The sequence below is a fragment of the Ascaphus truei genome, chromosome 2, assembly GCF_040206685.1.
Source record: "Ascaphus truei isolate aAscTru1 chromosome 2, aAscTru1.hap1, whole genome shotgun sequence".
Taxonomy (NCBI): domain Eukaryota; kingdom Metazoa; phylum Chordata; class Amphibia; order Anura; family Ascaphidae; genus Ascaphus; species Ascaphus truei.
In genome coordinates this window covers 84094704-84122185 of record NC_134484.1, presented here as the reverse complement: position 1 = coordinate 84122185, position 27482 = coordinate 84094704, and the positions used below count along the sequence as shown (strand labels likewise).

General features: G+C 43.3%; 1 protein-coding gene across 1 annotated transcript; it reads left to right on the top strand.

Annotated features, from left to right (window-relative positions):
- The first annotated feature begins 230 nt into the window (after positions 1 to 230).
- Positions 231 to 19558, top strand: CHMP4C (charged multivesicular body protein 4C). The gene is made up of 5 exons (XM_075583021.1): positions 231 to 627; positions 5890 to 6067; positions 13027 to 13141; positions 15446 to 15563; positions 18707 to 19558. The coding sequence occupies exons 1-5, from the start codon at positions 438 to 440 to the stop codon at positions 18769 to 18771; spliced, it is 666 nt and encodes a 221-aa protein (XP_075439136.1). The 5' UTR covers positions 231 to 437; the 3' UTR covers positions 18772 to 19558.
- Positions 19559 to 27482: the final 7924 nt, after the last annotated feature.

Genomic DNA, 27482 nt, shown 5'->3' with positions numbered 1-27482 from the left:
GGTTTAAAAAGATCTTAGGTATTGTAAATAGCAGGTATTTCCTTGGGGAATGGAGCCTCTTGATTTGCTGAAAATGAAATGTTGATGTTATTATTACATGCTTGTCTGTTATTAAGTAGGTGTGGGAATAATGTCAGATCAGCAGACAGGTATTTAGCTACGTAACAAGTCACTTGACTGCCTCCTTAGTGGCCCCACCCATTCGCTCCCTGGACTTTTACAAGGTTGATGTTTGACTGAACCTGCCATACAGGTTTGATAAAGCAGGAAATGACAGGTGTCTGACTTCACTCACGTCAGCTTACAATGAATATCTCCTCTGTATTTGGAATTGGAATTTCACATTGTCTTTAGAATATCCCAGTATTCTCCCTTCCAAGGGAACTTTTGTATGGATATATTTTGACTGCTGCTGGTAAATAAAAGTAAAGGCGAAAATGAGCAAGATTTCCAAGTTATTTAAGTCTACTGGATCTTCCAGAAGTAAGAAAGGTCCCAGCGCCCAGGAGGCACTCTTCAAACTGAGAGAGACTGAAGATATGCTAACCAAAAAGCAGGAGTACCTCGAGAAGAAGATTCAGCAGGAGCTGGCTACAGCAAGAAAATATGGCACCAACAACAAGAGGGGTAAGTAAGGTGGAGATCGTGTACCCAATCCGGAGAGACAGGATCTATCCATTTCTTAGCCACCAGATCATAGTGATCTGTCATTGATACGATCCATGGTGTGCTTTGATGTTTTGGTGAACTATCAACATCTTTTAAACTAGCTTTATTTTTATTTTTTACTTTTAAAATGTACTGTCCAAAGTATTACTTTATCTTTTGACTAAAACCACACACACATCAATGTATTTAACATCTTTTTTATATCATGCTACAATAACAAATACTGTACAACGTCATGCAATATTGTGCTTTCTATCAAAATTATGTTGTATACTGTCTAGCAAAGAAGTGCAGTAACTTCTCTTTGTTACCTGTGTCTGTAAGACACACAGTTGGTATGCAGATATGTACACTTAATTTAACTGCTGCAAAACTAGGAACTTGCTATAAAATCAACAACATAGCCTTTTCTAGTAACTTGTTTTTATTTGTTCAGGGCTTTTTTTCCCCAAGTGATTTTGCCAGTTTTACAAAGATCAGCCATTGCATACTGTTCTATTCTTAGCATGAGGTGTAACTTGTTTGGCTTCTTTTATACTTTACAGATATGTGCAGTTTACTGTGCCTCCCTGTATGTGTACAAGCTCTGCTGTGAGTAATGGAGACAAAACACATCACATTAACAATCCCAAATATTACCAAGTAACTGACAGGCTGACCTAAATAGTCTTCTGATAAATAATGCATTGTATTTGTTAGCAAAAAGAATCCTGTAGTGAAACATTATCTTGGGGAAGAAGTTCGCACTGCACAAGAAATGTTGTTGTCCAGTAGATAATTGGAAACTTAAAACTCCTGAAAGAAAAGTGTAGAAAAGCATCCATTGTGCTCCTGTGATCATTGTTCTCTTTTAGTATATTGTTTAGATCAAGATCAGACATCTGTGCCACACTATTTTTTTAAAACAAAGATCCTAGCATGATCTTGGATCCTGCGAGGAGGCTCCCCTACCCTGTGTATAAATCCCCATACTGATACACAGGGCAGTCGACAGCTTTCCTGGGGTCCAGGACTACAGTTTCCACAGGGGCCCCCTCACCCCCTCTATTCTCCCCTTCTCACACTCTCCCCCATTATTTCTCTACCCACCTCTGTCTCTTACTCTTCCCCAACTCTCTCACTATCCTCATCTTACACTTCTTCTCTCACTCAATCTCACTCCCACAATCCCTCCCTTTCTCACACTAAACACCCTACTCAAATTCCCCCCACACACAATACCCCACAATACCTCCCTATGCGCACACACACACACACACACACACACACACACACACACACACACACACACACACACACACACACACACACACACACACACACACACACACAATAACCCCTACACCCAATACCCCCACAAATCCCGCCTACACAAATACACACGCATACAATACCCCCCCACACACACACAATACCCCCACAGAACTGCCCTACACACAATACTCCATACCCCCACAAATTCACCTACACACACACAATACCCCCACAACACCCCTCTAAACATGCACACACAATACTCCTCTAAACAATAAACCCACAACACCCCTCTGCACACACAACACTTCTCTACATACATACACACACAATACCCCCACAAATCACCCTTACACACATTCACACACAAACAAAATAATCCCAACACCCTCCCCCCCACTACACACACAATACCTCCATAATACACACACTTAACTTGGGGATGGGGATTGGGACTCAGGACTCTGATGCCACTTTGGTCCCACAAGCTGGGCCCAACACAGGGGCAGGCACAATTCCAGTGTGGACCAGCAGCCGGACGCAGAAGTTGTGCCCAACCTCTGCCGGGCCAAACTTCCACCATCGTCCGGCGGTACCTCTTTATCCACTAGGCCCGGGACAGTTGTCCCAGGCCCCCCCCCCCCCCCACCTGTCGACAGTTCTAATGATACATATAAAATAAACACACAACAAAGGTCTGTAGGTACAATGTCCGTTCCTTTTATTAAAACAGATAACGTAATCCGAAAAGTGCCAACACCCTGCTAGAGTGCTCAACCACCGGGTAAAGACCAATGGTACTCAAACCATGGCCAGCAACAGCCACCAAGCCGAGCACCTCACGGGCCCAGCCATGTGTCGAGAATGGACACTAGGAAGTCACGCACAAATTAATCCTGCTCACTCGCCACTGACTGCCATCACATGGCTTTTCCAAACCATAGAGCCCTGTCTGGGAAGGTTAAAACACACTTATCCATCTACAGCCGCCGCAACAGAGGCAACAACATGTATCGAAATACCCACCTCAAACATATGCAGACAAACTCTTTCCTTTTTATTTTCCTCTTGCTGTCTTTATTACATTACAGTATATTACTATTTCTATGTGGGATGAAGCACACATTTTATTTTTCCCAAAAATGTTGCTATATATTTTAGTTTACATATATGCCCTGGAATACTAGAAATAAGCATGTTTGCAATATACATGTGTGTATGTGTGTATGTATATGGATGTGTGTGTGTATATAGTATATGTGTGTGCGTGTGTGTGTGTGTGTGTGTTCTGAGAAGAAAATTACTTGTTCAAAAGATTGATTCGGGTTGTCGATCTCAGCCACGAGTGCACACATGAATAACACCAACACCAGTTGTTATGAGTAAATATAATTTATTGGGTACATACTGTAGCTTCTGATATATTTCAGCATTATATGGCACTTAGGATACCTCTCATGATGTCATCAACAACCAGGCGACTGCCATCATCGGTTAAGATGAACTGCCTGGTCAATAGTTTCTATTCTGTGATCAATTTATACTGCCCGCAGTCCTGAGTATACTATCAGCTTTGCCACAGTTGAGAGTCTGGCACATTTTTGTTGTGTACAAATGCATCAGAGAACACATTCAGGCATTCAGCCAACATTCCAGTTAGGGAGGCAAGAGGGGAGGCCTGCTCCCAGGGGACTCCAACACATCTCTAGAGAGCTTCTCATAATAAAAGTAACTTTCCACTCAGTATCCTGTTCACAGCAAAATTAACTACAAAGTAGCTTGTATTCACTTCCTTACAACTACTGGAAGTCTGTGTATGCAGATCAATTAATTAAATACTGTAAGAATGTATTTTTCTCCCCCCGCTTGGCCAGACTTTATAGTCCACCTTCAATATCAAGTCTGAAATGTGTGGCAATCCCTTTGCTTCATTCCTGTATTAAGTACACGAATGCTGCAATTATTCTGTGGAAATGTGTATATGAGAGCTTTTACAATGAGAACTCTGAAGCCATACATACAAATTTAGAACAATAACAAATATCATGAATAAATACTCATTTTGTTATGTTCTAGTACGGGACAAATTTTTAACTGCGGAATCGGTGAGGCTGAAATTCAAGGTTGCTTAGACATATAACCGTTTTTAAAATCTCATGATGGTGGCCATTTTGAAGTTTTTTTTATAACAGTATTTCTAATTAAACAACCACAAATCAGTTTAAGTAGGATTAAGTCCCTCAGCTGTCAATGTACGCCCTCGCATGAAAGGGAGTCAATGGGGAATTTTGGACAAAAATGGGCCGATCGGCTGCTTTGGCTGATCTGGAATAAGCCCCAAAGAGTCAAGACTTTCTGGGCTCCCCTGAAAAACTTGTTTTTACTGCCAGAAATGCTGCAAAATGATGCAATGTATAACAATATTTTCCAGAAGCAAAGGGATTACTGTTTGGATGAAAATGTGATGTAGTCTATGTACTGTTATAAATGTTGCTACATGTTGTAGTACATTTTAATTGACCAGCATATGTGTAGTTGTTGTATACAAGCTTTCCAGACTTAAAATGGCTCTCGGTACAGCTGAAGAAGAAAGAGCACCCATAAATAATCTGTTACGTTGGTTAATTGAATGTTATCACAACCTTCAAAGCATCCTCTTGGGAAGGTTCTTTCTCCTTCCCAAGTGGCACAAGAAAAACGATTGTAACAAATATGCCTATTACAGTGAACACAGAGTAAACATGGTAATATAGTACACATGTTTTTTCCTTAGGTGTATGCCCCTTTCATGTATATTGCATTGTATGTCTTTATTTATATAGCGCCAAAAGTGTACTCATCGCTTCACAAAGAATACAGTAAGGGGGATTATAAGTGCATGATACAATAAGTGCAGCAAAATCAGACAATAGGAAAGGAAATCCCTGCCCTGAAGAGCTTACAATCTAAGTGGTATGATGGGAGACTTACAGAGACAAATGAGAGAATAAGTGCTATAGATGGCAGTGCTTGGCCACAATGGGTGGTAGGAGGGACTGTGGGTGTGGGACGATAGCCATGTGTACAGGTTGTTGGGATGCTTGATTTGTGGGGTGAGTTTTAAGGTTAGTCAGTATTAAATCAAAAGGTTAACACCATTTACAGGGGAATAGATGGCAGGGAGGCGTGGGTGAGAGCAGGTGTGTATGCTTGGGTTTAGGCTTAGGTGAGATCCCCAGCAGCAGGAAGGAGTAGATAAAGGGTGTGAATAGAGGTTTTGTGTGGGAGCTTTTTATTGAGGGGTAAAGAAGTTGTTGGGAGAGAGGTGTATAAATAATAGTGTAGTGGGGAGTGGGGAAGTTTGAGAGAACGGAGATGTTCACAAAGGAGTGAGGAAACCGTATACAGAAAAAGCAATAGGGAGGGCATAGTGAGATGCAAGAGGAGAGACTTCCCAGGTATTGGAGGATAGGAAGAGTATAAAGAATCACAACATTTAGAAAGCCACGTTCTCAAAGTTGCAAAGGTGTTGTTGTTGTGCAGAGTCTAGATCTTCCTCTAATCTTCACCTCCAATTTCAACTCCAAAATTAACTCTACAGACACTTTAAATGTGACACTTTGTTGTTACACACAGCCATATGGCTCACAGTCAAGATAGACTGTCTTAAATACTCTGATCGCATGCCCTTGACTAACAATTAAGGGAGGGGTTTGCCTAATCAACTCACAGAAACATACCAAATAGTTATTTAGATTCTAAATTCTGTTGCAATTGATAGGAGAATTCAGCTCACAGAAACATACCTGTTTGAAGAAATTAATCAGAATGTTAGTCCAGATATTCAGAATGCATCAATGATTATGTGCTAATTTCACCATATTTGAGAATTATATTGAAGGAGGGCATGTGGGAAAAATGACAACTATAATTCTTGCTAAGCTTATCACATATGACATTTTACATTTTCTTTCTTTCTTTACTCAGCTGCCTTACAAGCATTAAAAAGAAAGAAGAGATTGGAGAAGCAATTAATGCAAATTGACGGAACACTGTCAACTATTGAGTTTCAGAGAGAAGCACTGGAGAATTCCCACACAAACACAGAAGTGTTAAAAAACATGGGCTACGCTGCAAAGGCCATGAAAACAGTTCATGAAAACATGTAAGAAAATTTAACATTTTACAAGGCTTTGGGGTCCATGGCTTGGATTCAGTAAGCACAAATGATTGGTATGTCCCATTGCTGTATTAAAGCAAAAGTGGTGCATTTCAGGTATAAAACATGGCACCAGATTTATTAAAAAATATAATTCCATTGAAATCAATAGACTTGTTCTCTTTGCTACATTTGTAGCAATTGTTTTAAACCATAATAGAACCACTTTTGCCTTCATAGTAGGGTTTACAGCGGTTATTTTATCTTCTTTGTTACAGTCATGTTTTATACCACATGTGAGGATAAGGTGTGAGTGGTTGAGCACAAACTTTGATTCCCCTCTTAGGTCTTAGATGGGGTCATGGATTTCTTGAGCTTGAAGTCCCTATGTTGTAGCCCTAACTCAGTGTGGACACACAAGGTTTACTTGTTCTGGAGAATGACAGAGGGCCACAAAGGAGAGAGAGATATAGGATTGTATGCACTAATAGTGGGTTAAAATATTAAAGAGGCACTTTGATATATAACATTCATAGTTGTTACATTTCCACTTCTTTCTATCTCTAAATTAAAATTGAATTGGGAGATGTGTTCTGTATGGTCCTATGAGCAGATAATAGAGCATCCTCAGGTAATATGCACCCTTTTGTTTGACAACATTGTCTCTGTGGACAACAAATTCTGTTTTAAATTTGTAGCAATTATTTTAAAGCTGCAATCCATGTAGCTTAAAAAATATGTTTTTAATATATGCAGCCTTTGGGTACCTTTATTGAAAACTAATTACCTAAGCTGCCGATAGATTGGTTCTCCCGTGATCGAGCAGCAAAGATCCTGTTTCCCATGAATCACTAAATTGCTGTCTTCCCCTTTCAAACCAATCCTTTGGTCAGTGTACCTCAACAGCTACAATGTATTCTTATATTACTAAGGTTACATTATCTATTGTTACAGTTTGCAGCTAAAACTGCTAGGAATATTGGCAACAAATGTTCACAAACAGGAAAGTGTTACAAAGATCTTGCACTACTGGAAAGGTGGGCTAAAGCCTGCTATAGAAAAGATGCTCCGTGTATTAAAACTCATTAAAAATGGCATTAAGAGTTGAATTTTGAAATAAACAAAATGTTGTTCGTATTATCTAATACTACAGAACTGCTTTTTTTTAAACACATGTAAAATATTGCTTGCATTGCTCCTTTAAGAAGGATATTCATCCGATATCACCTAGAATTATAAACCAGACATACAGACACATAAACAGAATTTCTTACAAATCAGGGTAACATTTTAGAATACATATAATAACTTAACTCACACTTTAAGAATGTGACAATAATATATAATTGAGGTGGGTTGGTACATGTGACGTGGCCAGACAACTTTATAGATAAAAACATGAGTGATACAAAGTATACTCTATAAGGCTACGCATATAGTGCCGGCAACGTGACAGTCGCTGGAAAATCAAATAGAGAAGACTTCCAGTGATTGCGACCAATCCGTCGCGCAGTCGCGTCGCGCTTACTATAAGTGCACGCGACGGCGGCAATGCATTTGTTTTGCCGTGACGTTGCATCGCTGTCACCGGCACTATAAGCGCAGCCTAAGACTAAGTAACCACAAATAGCTCTCAAATGATTTACTCATTCATGAGTGAGATTTATAACTGTTCAATGATAAATCCATTGAAGTCTTGGTGCAATTGTAATCCCAGCAGAAGTGGTGAAGGCTATAATCCAATAAGGGTATTAAACTGCATGGAATAGACACAAAGGGTATTGTAAATATAAAAAGAAAAAAAGGGTATGTGTGCTGAGCACGTGCATTTTAAGTGAAACTTCTTAGTCTTTTGTAACTGTTTTGTCACAGAAATTGTGTTTGTGATGGTGCTGTTTTTCCTTAAAAATTAAAACACAATTTCAGAGACAAAACGCAAAGAAGTTTCACTTAGAATGCGCGTGCTCTGCACACACCCCGTTTTAGCTATTTGCACTTCTATATTTATACTAACTGTGAATTCCTCGTGTTTGTTTGTGTCTCTGTGTGTGCGTGACACGGTTCGTGATAGTGTGACAGTGTGGGTGAGTGACAGTGTGACAGTGTGTGTTGGTGAAAGTGTGTGTGGGTGACTGACCTGGGTGGGTGGGTGACTGACTTACTGACCTAGGTGGGTGACTGACTTACTGACCTGGGTGGGTGGGTGACTGACTTACTGACCTGGGTGGGTGGGTGACTGACTTACTGACCTGGGTGGGTGGGTGACTGACTTACTGACCTGGGTGGGTGGGTGACTGACTTACTGACCTGGGTGGGTGGGTGACTGACTTACTGACCTGGGTGGGTGGGTGACTGACTTACTGACCTGGGTGGGTGACTGACTTACTGACCTGGGTGGGTGGGTGACTGACTTACTGACCTGGGTGGGTGGGTGACTGACTTACTGACCTGGGTGGGTGACTGACTTACTGACCTGGGTGGGTGGGTGACTGACTTACTGACCTGGGTGGGTGGGTGACTGACTTACTGACCTGGGTGGGTGGGTGACTGACTTACTGACCTGGGTGGGTGGGTGACTGACTTACTGACCTGGGTGGGTGGGTGACTGACTTACTGACCTGGGTGGGTGACTGACTTACTGACCTGGGTGGGTGAATGACTGACTTACTGACCTAGGTGGGTGGGCGCAGTGAGCAGCTCGCCCCCCCCTCTCTCAGTGAGTTTGAGTGAGTCACCCGGGGCAGAGCAGCCCCCCGGCACAGTGAGTGGCCCGGAGCAGCCTGCCCCCCGGCGCTGTGAGTGGCCCAGAGAAGGCCACCCCCCCCCCTGCTGGCACCTTAAGTGGCCTGGAGCAGCCCGTCCCCCCCGTGCTGTGAGTGGCCCAGAGCAGCCCCCCCCCCAGCACTGTGAGTGAAGTGCCCGGAGTGGCCCACCCCCCCTGTTCCCCCCCCCCCGAGCTGTGAGTGACTGTCCCCCCTCCCCCCCCCCCCACAAGTGTGTGTGTGTCCAGCGCTGCCTTCGTCCTGTACGGTGACTCCTCCTCGGGAAGCTGGCAACACTGACGGCCTCTTCTGGCAGCAGTGATGTCACTTCCGTCACCAGTGACTTCCGTCTCCCTCAATGCCATTTACTGCCAGGCAATTTTGCGCATGTGGTTGGTGTACCCAAAGACGTTTCACATCAAAAGGCACAAATATACAGTAATCAGGTCTGAGGAAACACAATAGATACAAAATGCAGATGATGTGAGTGTAGGTATCCTGCTCTCTCTGAATGTTAATTAGAGCAGTGGTCAGGTGAATTGAAATAGAGGCTAGAGAAGGACTTAAACAGTTAAATCAATAAAGATGTGGTCAGGGATTGACCAGGGACTCGTGGCAGATTTCTCATTAGGCCCAGGCCTAAGGCAGCAGAATTTGGGGGGGGCAGAATTTGGAGGCGGCATGCTGGCTTGCCCCCCCCCCCACCCGCGCGCGCAATCGGCGTTTGACACTTGTGCGCGACCAGCACTGGCCATTTCTGCGCATGCATGAGCAGTGCTGGCCACTTCTGCGCATGCGCATTACATCATGTTGCCATGGGAACAGGAGGGCGGCTTCAGGTAAGTGTCTAAGGGCGCCATTTATTTACATTTACTACTGTCACAGAGGGCTCTATTCCAGGAGTCTCAAACTCAGTCCTCAAGGGCCACCAACAGGATAGCTTTTATGGATATCCCTGCTTCAGCACAGGTGGCTCAATCAGTGGCTCAGTCTTTGACTGAGCCAACTTTGCTGAAGCAAGGATGTCCATAAAATCTTGTCCGTATATTATTTCTTATGGTTATGGGGTTTTTTTTGTATCCAAGATTAGTAACATAATAAGTTTGACTAAACAGAAATCCTTTTCCCATTCAGTGTAGCATTATCTTCTGAAAAGTTAGATTTCTTGAGCTGACATAGAAAAAAAAATTACTTTCTGACTGACTTTTTAAAATATAACTGAACAATAGGAATTCTTTTTTTCCCCTTTGTTCTCTAAGTGTTAAGCACTTATTTGGGCAAAAATAAATAACACAAAAGTAACTTCTCAATAGTAGATGACATTCACTGTGTAGCCAAGCAGACTGTTCTAGTATGTCCTTAAATTCTTATTTGAATTTTTTTATTGGTGTGCATTTAAAGAAGCAATCGATTAAAAAAAAAAAAAATTAAATTTACAGTATATCTTGGGTTAAAGCAGGGGGTCTCCGAAGCTGAGCCCCATTAATTTCAGCTCCGGGGATCCCCTGCTTCCGGAGATACTTACCTTCCTGCAAATTAGGTGCTGGTGGCCACTCCACTCAGCTACCAGAGTTCACAACATGTCTGCTGTGTGGATATTTCCTGGCCTATGGGCCAATAGGAAGCCGTAATGTCATCAGTGCGGCTTCCAATTGGCCCACGTGATGCAGGAGCTTGAAACTTTAACGCTCTGCTTGCTGAGCCGGAGCAGCTACCGGTAATTATCTCCGGAAGTAGGGGATCCCTGGAGCTGAAATGAACGGGGTTTGCCGGCTTGGCAAAAATTCACCGGCTTGGATTGCTCAATGAAGATCGTCTCCCTCTTTACCTGCAAACTACTCAGTTGTTCAATGTCACAACCAACACAGAGGTTAATGAGTTACTTGATATATTGCCACCCAAAGAAGTTCACAAATGTTGCGTGAATTTTGAGTTTTTATGCAAACCAGTCCATTCAAATGGCAAGATAGATAGATAGATAGATAGATAGATAGATAGATAGAAGGTAAAGAAGGATTTTATTAGGCAGTACTGTATGTTACTAATCTCTGCAGGTGTTTCCAATGTGTTGTTGGTTAAAGGTGACCATTCAGAATAAAGCAAATTATATTTGCACTAATTTAATAACTTTATAATCTACTCTAAAAATTGTTGAGTGATATTTTACATTTGTAAACAAGTAGACCATAAATCTCACTCTATTTACACTGAAATCCTGACTCCACACATTGGAAATGTCTTCCTCACTACTGTATGTCAACTCACAGAACCTGCAGTGCAGTAAAGACAGATAGTCGGAAGAATATGTTGTGGCTCTAAGCTTTTCCTGTTAATTATACAAAGTAATTTCATGGAAAATGACAAAACGGATAGAGCGTAAACAAACTGCAGGCTTTATTAGAAAATGTGATGTTGACCTTGGCGGAGAAGCAATAAATTACTAGAGCTACAAATGTATTTTTCAATCAAGAAACTTATCAATTTACATTTCCAGTCCCTTTGAATCTTTCTATATTAACTTTTTAAAAAACAAAAGCCTTAGCGGTGGAAAAAACATTGTGTGTCTTGTTATTCGCGTTATTTTGCTTGAGAAATTATGTTAACCAACCATATAAAAACACTGTTTAAAATGAACTGCAATTTTCTTATCCTAATGCTGTACTCTCTCCCTGTGACCCGTGTTTGTATTATACAACTAAGGGTTATTGGAGGCCCGTTCTTTGACAATTGTGATTACAGGGGTGCTCAACTCCAGTCCTCAAGCCCCCCCAACAGTTCAGGTTTTCAGGATACACCGGCCTCAGCACAGGTGGCTCAATCAGAGGCTCAGCCGAAGACTCGAGGACTGGAGTTGAGAACCATTGATTTAGAACATCAAAGTAGCCATCTGTACTGCTTGGAATGTAAACCTGCTGCTTGACTCACCAGCAGAAGGCTGCTAGCACCTACAATAAGGCTGCGCTGATAGTGCTGTTGATGGCGACACGACGGGTGATGTCACCCGTCGCCGTCTCCACCGACGAAAGTTATATATTTCGCCGGGCATTGTCGTTGCGGGTTCTGGGCATTTGATTGGTTCAAGGGCCGTCACATGAGGCGACAGTCCTTGGAAAATCAAATTTTGCCGGCTACCAGTTTTCGCGATGGCGAAACTATAAGCGCACGCGGCAGCGGCAATGCATTTGTTTTCGGGAGACGTCGCTGGCACTATAAGCGCGGCATAAGGCCCTCATCATAAAAAAAAATAATAATAATGATTATTTCCCTAATTATGAAGGGAGTTAGAGTGAATCTCCTGTTGTAATACTGCAGTTATACCAGGGGAGACCAACTGGTTCATATTCTTGATGGAGAAGATTGTTGCTATAAAGCATCAGTCTGTGCTGATCGCCAATTTTTTTTGTTGCATTAAGTGTTTGAGAGGTTAAAGTAAGCTCTCCCCAAAACCTATTGCACTGCAACGGTTACCATGGTAATTTCAGAGGCTAGAGATTAAAAAATCATGTTTTTTAGTTAAAAAAAAATGTGTTTAAAACCAGGACATGCTCAGGGGCAAGAGGAATACAATTATATAAGTTAAACGCATTTGGATTTCTGGAAGGATGGCTGTTTTAAGAGAACCTATCCAGCTATTTGCATTCAATACCATGGATAATACATTTGTGGTTTAGGGCTGACATACAGTCGTGGAGGTTGGAACTAGGAGTGTGGGACATTTTTACATTGCTGTAATGTATGCATGTTACTGGTTGCGTATATACAGCACCCAAACATTGTCCCTGCACTCCTACATACAGTAAACATGGTTTTTAGCCTACATCATGGAAAATGTTCTGTGTACATAGAATGGAGTGGGTAGCTCACACTCTAAGAGAACTCATACAATTGTATATCTGAGCTAATGTGTGGCAGGATCTAACATTTCTCGTTGTAATTTGTACATACAGTGCATCTAGATCAGGGGTGTCAAACTCAGTCCTAAAGGGCCACCAACAGGCCAGTTTTTATGGATATCCCTGCTTCAGCACAGGTGCATAGCCACTGATTGAGCCACCTGTGCTGAAGCAGGGATATCCATAAAACCTGTCCTGTTGGTGGCCCCTTAGGACTGAGTTTGACACCCCTGATCTACTGTATGTAGTGACACAGCACAAGATGGTGTTCATTACCTGTGTATAATATCAAATGTATCATCATTTTCAGGGATGTAGGGAAGATTGATGATTTAATGCAGGATATTCAAGAGCAGCAGGATGTCGCACAAGAAATCTCTGACGCCATTTCTCGACCTGCTGGGTTTGGTGAGGAGTTTGATGAGGTGAGAAAACAGGAAAATATTTTTTTCTTAATGTTATAAAAAACAGATTTTTATATTTTTCATTTCTATTTATCTATTTATCTATGTATCTAATATTAGAATATTATCGTTATTTGATAGAACCACATTTAGACTGTAAGTTTCATATAAATGTTAAATAGGTCCACTGCATATTACTAGACATTAAAAAAATTATGCTGGGTAAAAAAAAAATGACAAAAACCGACCACTGTACAGTGTACAGTAAACAAATATAGCACGTGTGTTATTTTCATGTCTCAGACAGCTCTTCAATTTTGTCTTTCTCCATGATCTCTTAGCAAACAGTGCAGCCAAGGATTCTGGGTAACGACATGCAAATGAGCACACTGTGTCACTCTTTACTTATTATCCGTTTTAACACGGACCACTATAAACTTATGCCTGCCTCATTACACAGCTTTTCAACACAGCCTGGGTTAAAGAAGTGCATAGCCAGTAAATCGACTAGTTTCAACGTCGTGGGTCTCATCAGTGGTTAGGTTGGTTGCCTGCTATGCAACGTCAAGCTGGTACATGGGTATAACGTAACGAGCCGTTAAAAAAAGTTATAGTGGGTAAAAAAAGTGGCACATTACCAAATTTATGTTCACGAGTATCAGGATTTTATATGAAACGTGTTGCACTGAAGAGGCTGCACGGTTAAGATACTGTTACATATACAGTACATATACAAGATACTGATACATATGCATGGTGAGACGTGGGCTGGTAATACGCAGATCTTGGCCCTTAGTATCTTAATTTGATATTTCACCCGTCCTCTCTGTAGACAAATTCTTTATGAACTTAATGTGAACTTTGAATGCCGGTTTAGAAACCAGCTTGTTATTCTTTTTGGCTTTTCCATCTGATCCCTACTCAGTGTATGCTCTAACACCCCTAATGATAATTACCGTCTCACACAGGGCAGCTTTGCTACCTGAATTCTCTACCTTGGCAGCCTTCAGAGAGAATCGCTACTGATTGCCAGAGAAATTCTGACTAACTGCACACAATAGTTAATGATTACTTGCAGCCTTTTGGAAACACTTCAATCACTTATGAATTCACACAATAGAGGGGAAGTCCCTCTTAGGACCAAAGTGAAGGAAGAGCAATGGTTTGTTTAATGGGTTAAATGTTGATGATCAATACAATTTTTAAACAAATCAGACAGGCATACGTATTTTAAAATAATTTCTTAAACATTAAAAATGTCTCTTCTGGTGCGAGAAGGTGTCCTGTAGCATAGCACCATTTGGTAAATATGGGCCTTAGGGGTAAAATCTTTATGAAGTTTTTGGCCAAATATCTTTATAGATGTCAATGGGGATTTTGGGCCAAAAACAACTTGAACGCCCACTTTGGCATATATAGATTTCAACCTTTTAATGTCATTAAAACAACCAAATGCATTAAAGCGTTTTTACAATCTTTTTCAAATTTCTTTTGGGTAAGACTGTAAATTGTTGTATATGCTGGGAGATTGTTCATGGCCTTCATTGATGATGATGATGACGATGATGATGATGATGATGATGATGATGATGATGATGATGATGATGATGATGATGATGATGATGATGATGATGATGATGATGATGATGGCAGCATAATTACTTTAAAGAATTAAGAGGAAATAACATGAATTACCTGATATCCTTTGAAAGTAAATGAACCTCAAATAAAATATGAACAGATTCATTTTTACACATGAAGCAAATAAGCAAATAAGTCTTTTCTAAGGAAGCCAATTACTCTGATAGGTTGTTTCAAATACCTTTTGTCTTTACCTTTTTGTGGGACTGCCCCTTAAGTAATGGATCTCCAGTGGTGTTTATTGGGCTATTATTTTACAGAGCTGCACAGTTTATCTAAGGAATATTCTGTGTTGTAACAAAAGAACAGATCCTGCGCTCCTACCAATTTGGGCAAAAACATACTAGTGACATGTTTACATTTAGAACCTAAATCTGTTAGCAAAGCAGTCATTTGGTTGCATCTTTTGGTCAAAACATGATTCAAGTCTGACAACCTCGTCAAGGTAGACTCTGTTTAGCAGGTAACTACACTGAATATATGCGCTTTCTTATTGTCCCGTGGTCTAAACTTTGTGAAATATGTGAAAGTGCCCTGAAGGGGTCCAATAAATGAAGCTTATGCTTTTGTGGTTCCGTGCAATTAAAAGCTGTATTGTAACGTCAGCGATTATTTTCAAGTAGCAATCTGTCTGAAATGAAAAATTGCACAACATGTGTGTGAGCATATCTGGTATTCTTCCAGGATGAGCTGTTGGCAGAATTAGAAGAACTGGAGCAAGAGGATCTCAACAAACACATGGCGAGTGTTACACTGCCAAGCGTACCTTCCACATCCCTGCCATCCCAACCATCCCGACACGGTAAATCGTTTTATATTTCAAGGCTCTCGGTGGACAAATTATAGGGGAAATCTAAGATATATCTATAAGTGTATATGTATGTGTCGTATTTAGACTACTCATTGCTGACTTCTGTGTCACATTGTGTGCTCACTTGGCTAATTTACTGATAAAATTACAGCTTGTTTCCTGACCTCAGCAGGAGTTGAGGATATAAAAATGATAACTGCTGTGGTGAGAAACAGCTGCCGCTTGGAAATTGAACCAAAATATCCTGTGGGTGTTTATGACCATGGTGCATTTTCAGCCTATTTGGTATCCGATATTCATCTAACTGTGAAACAATGTTTAAATGACCCATTGAAACTGTTACAGGCTCTTGAAACAGAAAATAACAGCACATAAGGGACATTTATCCACGTTATTCCAGACATTGCACGCATGATGTAATCATAGTATCTTTTCAGTTTAGCTTTCCTATGTTACAAAATTGTCTTTAGCAACCACTACCAATAATGACTAATTCAACAGAAGTGGACAAAATGCTAATAAATTTGACTTGGTTTGGGCAAAAGTCATACCCAATATAAGCATTAGGTAAAAAAGAAAAGGTATTCTTTAACAGAAAGCTGTTTAGTAAACATTTATGAAATGATTGGAATGCAATGCATTGTTCATTAGACGGTTCTGTCAGTCTTCACAAAAACATACACACACAATTATTTTATAATAAAATTCAATACAAAATTATATGAAACAATATTACGAAATTGACCTGAAGCAGGGGTTATACAAAATATGCTATAGCATATATAAAACCAGATTTCAATTACAACACAAAATAAATACATTAGCCACAGACAAATTCTTATAACTAATGGACCATAGAAACTTGTAACAAAAGAACAATGCACTGCTGCTCAATCTATTTAATTGGACCCTCAAATACTAATGTTAATGACCATACTGTAATAAAAGGAAAACATTATTCATGAGTCAGAACTAATAAAGTTTGACAAAACAGTACTCAGGGCTTTTCATTTAACATTTTGAAGAAAATAAATGTATGCCAAATGTTTAGAACTCACAGGTTCATTGTTAATAAATGATGGCAGTAAAACATCCAATTGGACTTATGATTTGCCTGACATTTCAACAAAACCAATGAAGGGCAAAGCAAACCAAACAATGCACTATATATTCATTTTAAAGATACATTCACTAGGGTACTAAGTTTAATATTACAGGTGTAAAATTCAAGATGCAGGAGCAGATATCGGAGCCTGTGCATAAGGATACTTGTATGCATTTATTAAAGGAACCTAAAAAAGCACATGATCAATCAGCCAAAAATGTGACATCACACCAAAAAGTCATAAGAAAACTAGCGGATATTTGCTTTCACAATGAGACTAAATGACCCTTAAACATGTTTAGGTCCAATCACAGATTATAAACAGATGAAATCTTGGTATAGGAAAAATATTCTGCATTACCAAGTAGATCTGGATACTAGATTAATTATCACACCCACAAATATGTAGGTACTGTATGTATATATATATATATATATATATATATATATATATATATATATATATATATATATAGCGGCGACAAGGCAAATCGGATATTAGAAGACAGGCAAAATCTAATACAACATGTGCAATTAGTGCATCAGACAATATGATTGGCAGGGTTGTAAACTCTGGCCCTCAACACAGGTTAACAAAGACATGTCTGCAGCTCCCATCTCATGCATATTGACTAGTTCAGCCATAAAAATATCATTACTGAGCAACACCAGTTAACTAGAATATATAGTATCCAGATATTTTAAAGCAGATAAATTGTAATTCTTCCAAGGTTTGATTCAAGTATTGTTGCAAGGAACAAATTCATAACAGTCCCCAATTTGTGCACGCATCATTAATTTTTTAAACATTAATGTTTAAGGTTTCTCAAATTTTCATCAGGTTTTTGTGCAAAATATAAAATTGCGAACATTTATGATACAGGCCCAAAAGCTTGACTCCTCATATATGTGACACCTGTGAGGGACTGTCATAATTATGTGACAGAATGTACAGGAGGGGCAATAAGAAAGGTGATCACTGAAAAATGTCACTGTGCACCCCAGAAAGCAAGAAAAGTTTAGGTCATTGGCCAGAAAACATGTACAGTAGCATTACTATGCTCTAAGGTGGCACTTGGAGATCCCAGGACTTCATTAAATTTGTAACGGTCTTTTACTGTAAGTGCATAAATATACTGAATATTTTTCAGAACAGGTTTATTTCATTCTTCAAAAAAGTAAAAATAACAGGTGAGTTATGGGAGTCTGACACGGAGACGTTTCTTGAAGTAGACTTCATTTTAGTACCCACAGTACACAATGAATGGGAATAGTACCACTGTGTCCCCGTGTTAGGCGAGCAAGCACCAAGCGCTATTACTGAACCAGTCAAAGAATCACACCCAGAGTAGAAATGTATATACTTGTTAAATCAGTGACTACAATCATTCATACCACTGCACATACATATCCCCTTCCAGGCTTCATCTTCTGTCAGCATTTTTCTCCATCTTCCTTTCGTGGCTCAGTCTGTAGGGGGTTGGTGGTCTTGTTTCTCTTTTAGCAGGTTTTTGGCTGGTTAGTTAATCATGTAGCAAAACATCTTTGGACCAGATCCACAAAAGGGTGCTAAGCTTTAGTATGCATTTACTCCCTTTCATTTGAATGGGAGAAAAGGTGTGCTAAAGCTCAGCACCCTTTTGTTTGGATGGGCCTTTGTCTCCAGTCATGGTCAGTTTAGAGATACAGTGTGTGCTGTTCCTGCAGGTGTGTATGCCTTTTTTAATCAACTTGCTCATCTTCTTCAAAATAGCCTCATTCTGCATGGAAACAGTAACCCACCCCTCAAAGGCTCATAATTGTAGTGTCTCATCACATTACCCAGTCTATCACTTATGGTGGTCTTTTACAGTCCAAAATGTAGTAGTAATGTAAAAAGTAGTAATACTCTGTATCAAAGCACCATTTCTAGTTAAGGCAGTGGAATTCGTAGCTGAAGGAGGACAAACAAAGGAGAATATCTGAATCAATTGACATGAATGCCATTAACCACTTGCCTTGCTTAATCGCTATTTTGTTTTTCCTTCAGCATCCTCACGGAAAAGAGTGGAGGATGATGATGACATGAAGATGCTGGCAGCGTGGGCTACTTAAACATGAATGTTAATTATAAAGTCAAATATTTGTATATATATATATGTGTGTGTTAAACGTGACAATATTAAATAAGTATCCAAGGTCACTATTCAGTGCAGTTGTCTTCTCTTTGTCTACTATCCCCTGAAGCTATATATTGCTTGATTGGATGCTCATTCATTCTAATGAATGGGTCATCAGTCTTCCCTGACAAAGAGAAGATGGCCTCATATATTCAACAGTGGCCCAAGTCTCCATTAAGACATCTGTTTCGCTGGAACCTGTAAGCTATTAAATATCAACTTTTCTTAGTAGATGCCTTAATTTTTTTAAATAAAACAATAAAGGTTATAGCAAAGTTTGTTTTGTGCTGTGATAAAGTAATACCAGATTCATGAAAAACTAAAGAATAAAAAGAATTCACATCTGGTATGTTTTATCATTGAAAACTTTTAATAAATATGTTTGGGTTTAATAAAAAATAATTTTATGGAGAGGCTTTTAAAAAAATTATTCTGATCTTCCGACTGAAGTTTTTCTAATAATTTTCTTTGAGCAAATATGTACATACTGCAGAAAGTGTATTACCAACCAGTTTTGCATAAATTATCCAATCATTTCTTTGGTGCTAAAAAATAGGAAAGGGCACGAAGTGCAAAAAGGCCTTGTAGTAATGTTCTGTTCACTCCGCCCCCAAAATGAAACCAATTCCCTACCTCAAAAAAGAAAAGCAAAAAAATAAAATAAAAAATCCAATCCTGTAAGCAAATTGGCCATTTTTAAATGACCATGTCTGAACATTTTTGGGGGCCTATTTGCAAAATCTCCTGGCTGCAAAACTGTGCCAAAAAGGTGTTTTAGCACCAGTTTCTTCTCAGTTGTGCAGCGGCTGAGAGACTTTAATATATTGCCCTCTTCATTTGAATAGGGTGAATGCTTCAGATTTTTGCCGCCACTTACCCAGAGACCACTCAATTGTTTCTTCCCGGTTGAATGCTACATCACACCAAAAAGTTATTGGAAAACTCGGCCATTTTTACATCAACAGCAGCTTTTGCTTTCGTCTATAGTCTATGCCCAGATTACTGCATAAAATTGTATCTGAATTGTCTCTTAATAAAGATAATCAACACAGAAATAAAGAGAATTTGAATCAATGCAATTTAGTTTTTATATTCAGAGAATAGTGGCAAAATACATAGTCAATGAAGTTAGGCAATTTCATTTAACTAATAATCATTATGTAACACTGTTATTTATATTATCTGTTATTTATTTGATTACCACATGTATTACTACTGTGAAGCGCTATGTACATTAATGGCGCTATATAAATAAAGACATACAATACAATACAAATGATTAGAATGGAGACTGCATTAAAAAAAAATACATTATCTATATCTAGGGAAGTATTCCAAATAAGCTCCAATTTGACTTGTACTGTATGTTTGTGTGCATCAGAAAATTGGATTGTTTTTTATTTGATACAACCTAGGCACAATAAGGTTATTGTGAGTTGTCACGGGAGACCAGGCAATTACACGCAAACCACATGTAGGATTCCCGGTGGCCACCATAACGATAATATCCTGCGCCCCTGGTTGACTTATGACCACTGAAACTGCAGCTAAGGGTGTACTCCCCTCCGGTGAAGCAATGCTTGCTTCATGAGTCTCTAAGTCCTCCTCAAGCTCTGTTTTTTACCGACCGTCTGTCTGTAAACCATAGCTCTCACACCGGGCAACAATCCTGGCTCAGTCCCATGACCAGTACCGACCTGACCGTCCATCCTAGTCAAAGACTGAGCCACTGATTGAGCCACCTGTGTTGAAACAGGGATATCCTAAAAGCTGGCCTGTTGGCAGCTCTTGAGGACTGAGTTTGGAGACCCCTGACCTTAACCTAGGGACCTCTTGACTGTCAGGGACACTTTACAGGCCTTTGCCCCCTTTGCCTTTCTGGTCTGTGCTGAAGCAGGGAACCTGGCGGTAAGTTGCGTAACTGTTTTCAAGGGAGGATTTTGACCAGAGGTCTGTGCCTAAATGTCCCTGGGAATCTGACTTGATTCCCGGATACATTTTTGGGGTGGCCAGAAACTCTGGGCCCTGTCTACCTAGACACAATGTGACAACACTTTTTCCACAAAACCCCCCTTGAAACTCCGAGCCTGTGAATCTCCACTGGTTAGCACTCCTGGAAAAGTAAAACACACATAAACTCTTTAATGTTGCACAATCACATACATTTTATGTACAACCAATGGGTCCAAGAGCTGACACTCTAAACCCACAAATATGGTTCAGAGGTAATCAGCCGGGTATAATACCTTTATTGATGGCCTGGTTACCCCTTCACCATCACGAGTTGTCACGGGAGACCAAAACTTTTAACAACTTAATTACCTGGATCCTTTGATTGAGCAAAGTGAGAGATTTAATAAATTGTAGTTTATTTACAACATGAGCATACACAGCTTGATATTCGAAATAACACTTACTGGGATGGTGCAAAACGAAATAAAATGTTCCCGGAACAAACTTCACAAAAATAAAGTCTCGGGCACAAATTCCCAGGAGCGGGGTTTGTGCGCAAAACAGAGCCGCGAAACAGTCTTTTCTCCGCCGAGAGTAATCTTTTCGTTTTCCCGCTCTAGGATTGGTTTTGTATTCCCTAGTTCTTACGAACTATCGACTTAGGTTACGATGTGGTAAAGTTTTGAATCCAGCTCAGATTAATCTTTCTACTGCATGATGAATCTAACTCCCGATCGGCTGCACGGACTTTTAAAAGCACCAAAGTCCTATCTGTATACTCTGCAGCAAATCGTGGCATAGAAACTAAACTTCCCACCTATGGCAAGGTTGCCAGTAATTCATGGAACCAGGCAAAGGGGCTTCAAGGTATGCCAAGGGCAGGCGCAAATTTTGTCACTTCCCTGGTGACATCTTGTCTCCTCCCCTCCCCCCCGGACATCTGCTAGGGGAAAGCTGTTTACATCTCCCCCTCTCCACTTAGCACTTTAACATGTCAAGTCCTTTGTTAACTCCTGACCTGGTCAGACATTCTGGGACCATCCCCGCGGGATGCCTTAGAAGTCCGGGGTTAAATTATGCATGACTCACTTGCAGGCATGTCCTGCCAAATACCTTTTGATCATGGTACTTGTGAATCAAGTGTTTCCGCTGCTCTGCCTGCTTGAAGGAAAACTCCCTTGCTCTTTTAATATTAATACACTTAAAAGAGGGGGACTTTTCATGAAAGTTTATAAAACATAAACTATAACCGTTTTAATGATATACCCCCAGCCACACGCACAGCAAAATTCAAAGCGCTAGGACGATCCTAGTCAAAGTTAGCTTACCGCTTATGTGCTATGCTCAAGGCTGCTGGCATTTGAAAACCTTTTTTTCCTTTCTGCGGTCTGCGGGGAAACACTGATACAATGTTCATAATTGATACATTATTTGTTACAATACTTATACAGTTTCATTCATGGTAGTGATGTGGTCCCCTTATACCTAGCGGGACACACAGAGACAATTACAACACATTTACAGGGTTGCAGCCATTGCTGGGCTGCAGAGCGGACACGCTACATTTTCCCAATATGACTCAGGCAGGCATAATACCTTTATTTACTGGCCTGGGTACCCCCTCACCGTCACACGAGTATATATTTATATTTAAAAAAAAAGGGACCACAAAACCGGCCACTGTACAAGTTACAGAAAAGCTAGAGAAGTCATGAATGATTCTGCACGTCTTGTAAAATTCCTCAAAACCCGCTTCATTCACACTATTGTTGTGTTATACAGAGGGTAAGTGGCAGGCAATGGTTCTGGGTAATTATATGAACATAGGCATACGGAGCATGTCACTTAGCTTCTTATCCATTTCACGAATGTTTCCCATGAGTTCTCACATGCAGCATTACACAGCAAAGCATGGGTTAAAGCTGCTGTTCAAGCTGCCGTTTTTAAAAATATATATATTTTTCCCATTCAATATGTGCATCAATTCAATCTGCACACTGACAAGTGATTAGCTAAGGTGCAAATCGATCCGTTCTCCTGTAATCGATCGCTTGCTCCGGGTTATTTTATTCAGTTCTTGCACAGCATTGTGGGAAATGTAGTCATGGAATATGATTGACTGGGCAGTTACAATATACAATTGGTTCACTGCTAGAGAGAGGGCGGGGCTCAAGAGACAGAGCCTATCAGAAGGGGAAGGGGTCTGTCACTTTGGAAATGCTTCCTACACTATAAACATTAAAAATGTCTTTAAAACATTTTTTTTTTTTAAATGCTACAAGTATTTTTTCATAGTACAGAACTGATTTATTAAAAAAACACATGTAGGATATTGCTTTAACTGCTGCTTTAAGGAATTACTGTATCTGAAGTTGCTGGGTCTTGAGCACATTAATAACTTGAGCTCTGGTCAGTGGGATGTCACCCTCAGTAAACTGATTAAGATGGGCAGGTTTTGTAGTTGACTCCAGCCCATGTAATCCTGCCCACAGAGGATTCCAAGGGCCCAGCACCACAGTCCCGACCTCAGCTCTGTCTTATCTGTTGAGTGGGGTGTGTGGGTGCTGGACGATTCCAGCTGCGAGGTGGAGGGGGTTGTGCTTTCAGCAGCGCCATTGGAAGTTCATGGACAAGCCGGGCCCCGGACAGTCACCAAGACCCCCTTCCCGTCATCATCCATGCTCACACCCTTAACCCTACAGGTAGATGCTAAGGAAGACAACCCTGCTGACACTGCCTCCACACACAGTTATTTATTTATTTATTTTAACTTTTTTATTAGGCAGATATAAAATATACATACAAAAAACGGTATACATAGCCTAATACAGAACATTTTTGAATTTTTTGGGGGGGGGGGGGAGGGATGGCAAAACCTGTTGCCCGAGTCGGGTGACCTATCAATAAAGGAGAGGCGAAGAAGGGGGGGGGTGAGAAAGGGAGAGAAAAGAGTGGGGGAAGGGGGGGGTGGGGAGTGTGTGCCCTGGTCGCTGGTGTCCCTTTTGAACGAACTTCATAGAGGTACTGATTATCAAACGCTTCCTTATCTGTATTCCTTATCTCCTTGTTTCTTCCTTGGTGAGCTTAACTCGTTCTATATGATTATCCATGGTTACCAGATATCGTAAAAAGCCTCGTTTTTAGTTTAAGGTGCGTGGTTAGCTTCTCCATAAGCATTACTTCATTTATCCTGTTTTTTAGTTTAGTCATGGAGGGTGGGGACACTTTCTTCCAGGAGGCCGCAACCTCACATCTCGCCTCTGTGAGGATGAAGGAGACCAATTTCCTCACTGGACGGTCAATTTTACACACAGTTATTTTAATGTTTTCCCGCATCATGACTGCACTGCTTTTAATTCAGGCATAGGTGAGCCAGAAAATCATGCAATACAAAATGCACAATTATTTAGCAAGGTGTAAATAATATGTATACACATGCATGACGCAGAAAGACCACAGCAGCTGCACATTAAATGTGTAATCTCACAGTCAGCCAATTGAATTTCTTAGGGGTCTCTTAATGGGGAACTGTTGGTCAGTCAAGTGCTTTCTTTACCTTTACCCCCACCCTGTCCTTATCAGAGATCCAATAAAGTTGGTGAGGAGGAGGGACTCTGTGCAGGCACTTCCTGATCACAGAAACGAGAGAAAGCCCCTCATACATTTAACTTTAAATATTACTTCAATAGGTGTCAGATTTGGGTGTGTAAAAAAAAATAAAAAAAAATAAATAAAAGGAAATTACCCAGATAAGATCCATAAACATACTACTGCAATTAGTTCACTAGGAGGAATTACCCCTTTAAAAGGCTCAATAGCTTCTGAGGTAATAATTCTAGCCATATTGATCTAACACACAGAAGAGCCCTTTTGTTGACAAATGCTTGTAGGGAGAAGAGATCACAGCAATACATTAGCTTAAACTGGCGTGCAGGATTTTTTTTTTTGGGTGGAGGTGCTGTACATACAAAATCAGTAACATACATACATACATACATACATACATACATACATGATCGTAATGTGCCCTAGAAAGGCGCCGCAAGGGACTGCGCCTGAAAAGGGCGCCACTGAGTGCTGCACGGGACTGAGACGTGTGTGTGTATGACAGTGTATGTATGTGTGTGTGTGTGTGTGTGTGTGTGTGTGACACTGTGTCCCCCCTCCTGTCCACTGTCCCCTCCCCCTCCTGTCCACTGTCCCCCCCCCTCCTGTCCACTGTCCCCCCCTCCTGTCCACTGTCCCCCCCCTCCTGTCCACTGTCCAACCATCCTGTCCATTGTCCCCCCCCCCCCATCCTGTCCACTGTACCTCTCCCCTCCTGTCCACTGTCCCCCCCCTCCTGTCCACTGGTCCCCCTCTCTCCTGTCACTGTCCCTCCCCCTCCTGTCCACTGTCCCTCCCCCTCCTGTCCACTGTCCACCCCCTCCTGTCCACTGTCCCCCCCCTCCTGTCCACTGTCCCCCCCCTCCTGTCTACTGTCCCCCCCTCCAGTCCACTGTCCCCCCCTCCTGTCCACTGTCCCCCCCCCTCCTGTCCACTGTCCTCCCCCTCCTGTCCACTGTCACCCCCTCCTGTCCACCCCCCTCCTGTCCACTGTCCCCCCCCCCTCCTGTCCACCCCCCTCCTGCCCACTGTCCCCCCTCCCTGTCCACTGTCCCCCCCTCCTGTCCACTGTCCCCCCCCTCCTGTCCACTGTCCCCCCCCTCCTGTCCACTGTCCCCCTCCTGTCCGACTGTCCCCCCTCCTGTCCCCCCCCTCATGTCCACTGTCCCCCCCTCCTGTCCACTGTCCCCCCCTCCTTTCCACCCCCTCCTGTCCACTGTCCCCCCCTCCTGTCAACCCCCCTCCTGTCCACTGTCCCCCCCTCCTGTCCACCCCCTCCTGTCAACCCCCCCTCCTGTCCACTGTCCCCCCCTCCTAGTTCACTGTCCCCCACTCTCCTGTCCACTGTCCCCCCTTCCTGTCCACTGTCCCCCCCCTCCTGTCCACTGTCCCCCCTCCTGTCCACTGTCACCCCTCCTGTCCACTGTCCCCCCCCCTCCTGTCCACTGTCCCCCCTCCTGTCCACTGTCCCCTCTCCTGTCCACTTTCCCCCCCTCCTGTCCACTTTCCCCCCCCTCCTGTCCACTGTCCCCCCCCTCCTGTCCCCCCCTCCTGTCCCCCCCCCTCCTGTCCCCCCCCTCCTGTCCACTGTCCCCCCCCCTCCTGTCCACTATCCCCCTCCTTTCCACCCCCCTCCTGTCCACGGTCCCCCCCTCCTGTCAACCCCCCTCCTGTCCACTGCCCCCCCTCTTGTCCACCCCCTCCTGTCAACCCCCCCTCCTGTCCACTTGTCCCCCCCTCCTGTCCACCCCCCTCCTGTCCACTGTCCCCCCCACCATCCTGTCCACTGTCCCCCCACCATCCTGTCCACTGTCCCCCCCTCCTGTCCACTGTCCCCCCCCTCCTGTCCACTGTCCCCCTCCTGTCCACTGTCCCCCCCCCTCCTGTCCACTGTCCCCCCTCCTGTCCACTGTCCCCCCTCCTGTCCACTGTCCCCCCCCTCCTGTCCACTGTCCCCCCTCCTGTCCACTGTGTCCCCCCTCCTGTCCACTGTCCCCACCCTCCTGTCCACTGTCCCCCTCCCTCCTGTCCCACTGTCCCCCTCCCTCCTGTCCACTGTCCCCCCACTCCTGTCCACTGTCCCCCCCTCCTGTCCACTGTCCCCCCCTCCTATCCACTGCCCCCTCCTCCTGTCCACTGTCCCCCTTCCTGTCCCCTGTCCCCCTTCCTGTCCCCTGTCCCCCCTCCTGTCCGCCCCCCCTCCTGTCCACTGGACCTCCTCCTGTCCACACTGCCCCCCCCTCCTGTCCACTGCACCCCCCCTCCTGTCCACTGCCCCCCCCCTCCTGTCCACTGCCCCCCCCCCTCCTGTCCACTGCACCCCCCTCCTGTCCACTGCACCCCCCTCCTGTCCACTGCAACCCCCCCTCCTGTCCACTGCCTCCCACCCTCCTGTTCACTGCCCACCCCCTCCTGTTCCTCTGCCCACCCCCTCCTGTCCACTGCCCCCCCCTCCTGTCCACGTGCCCCCCCCCCTCCTGTCCACTGCCCCCCCCCTCCTGTCCACTGCCCCCCCCCTCCTGTCCACTGCCCCCCCTCCTGTCCACTGCCCCCCCCTCCTGTCCACTGCCCCCCCCTCCTGTCCACTGCCCCCCCCCTCCCTGTCCACTGCCCCCCCCCTCCTGTCCACTGCCCCCCCCTCCTGTCCACTGCCCCCCCCTCCTGTCCACTGCCCCCCCCCTCCTGTCCACTGCCCCCCCCCTCCTGGTCCACTGCCCCCCCCTGCCCCCCCCTCCTGTCCACTGCCCCCCCCCTCCTGTCCACTGCCCCCCCCCTCCTGTCCACTGCCCCCCCCTCCTGTCCACTGCCCCCTCCCCCCCCTCCTGTCCACTGCCCCCCCCCCTCCCTGTCCACTGCCTCCCCACCCCCCCCCTCCTGTCCACTGCCCCCCCCCTCCTGTCCACTGCCCCCCCCTCCTGTCCACTGCCCCCCCCTCCTGTCCACTGCCCCCCCCATCCTGTCCACTGCCCCCCCCTCCTGTCCACTGCCCCCCCCGCCCCCCCTCCTGTCCACTGCCTGCCCCCCCCTCCTGTCCACTGCCCCCCCCCCTCCTGTCCACTGCCCCCCCCCTCCTGTCCACTGCCCCCC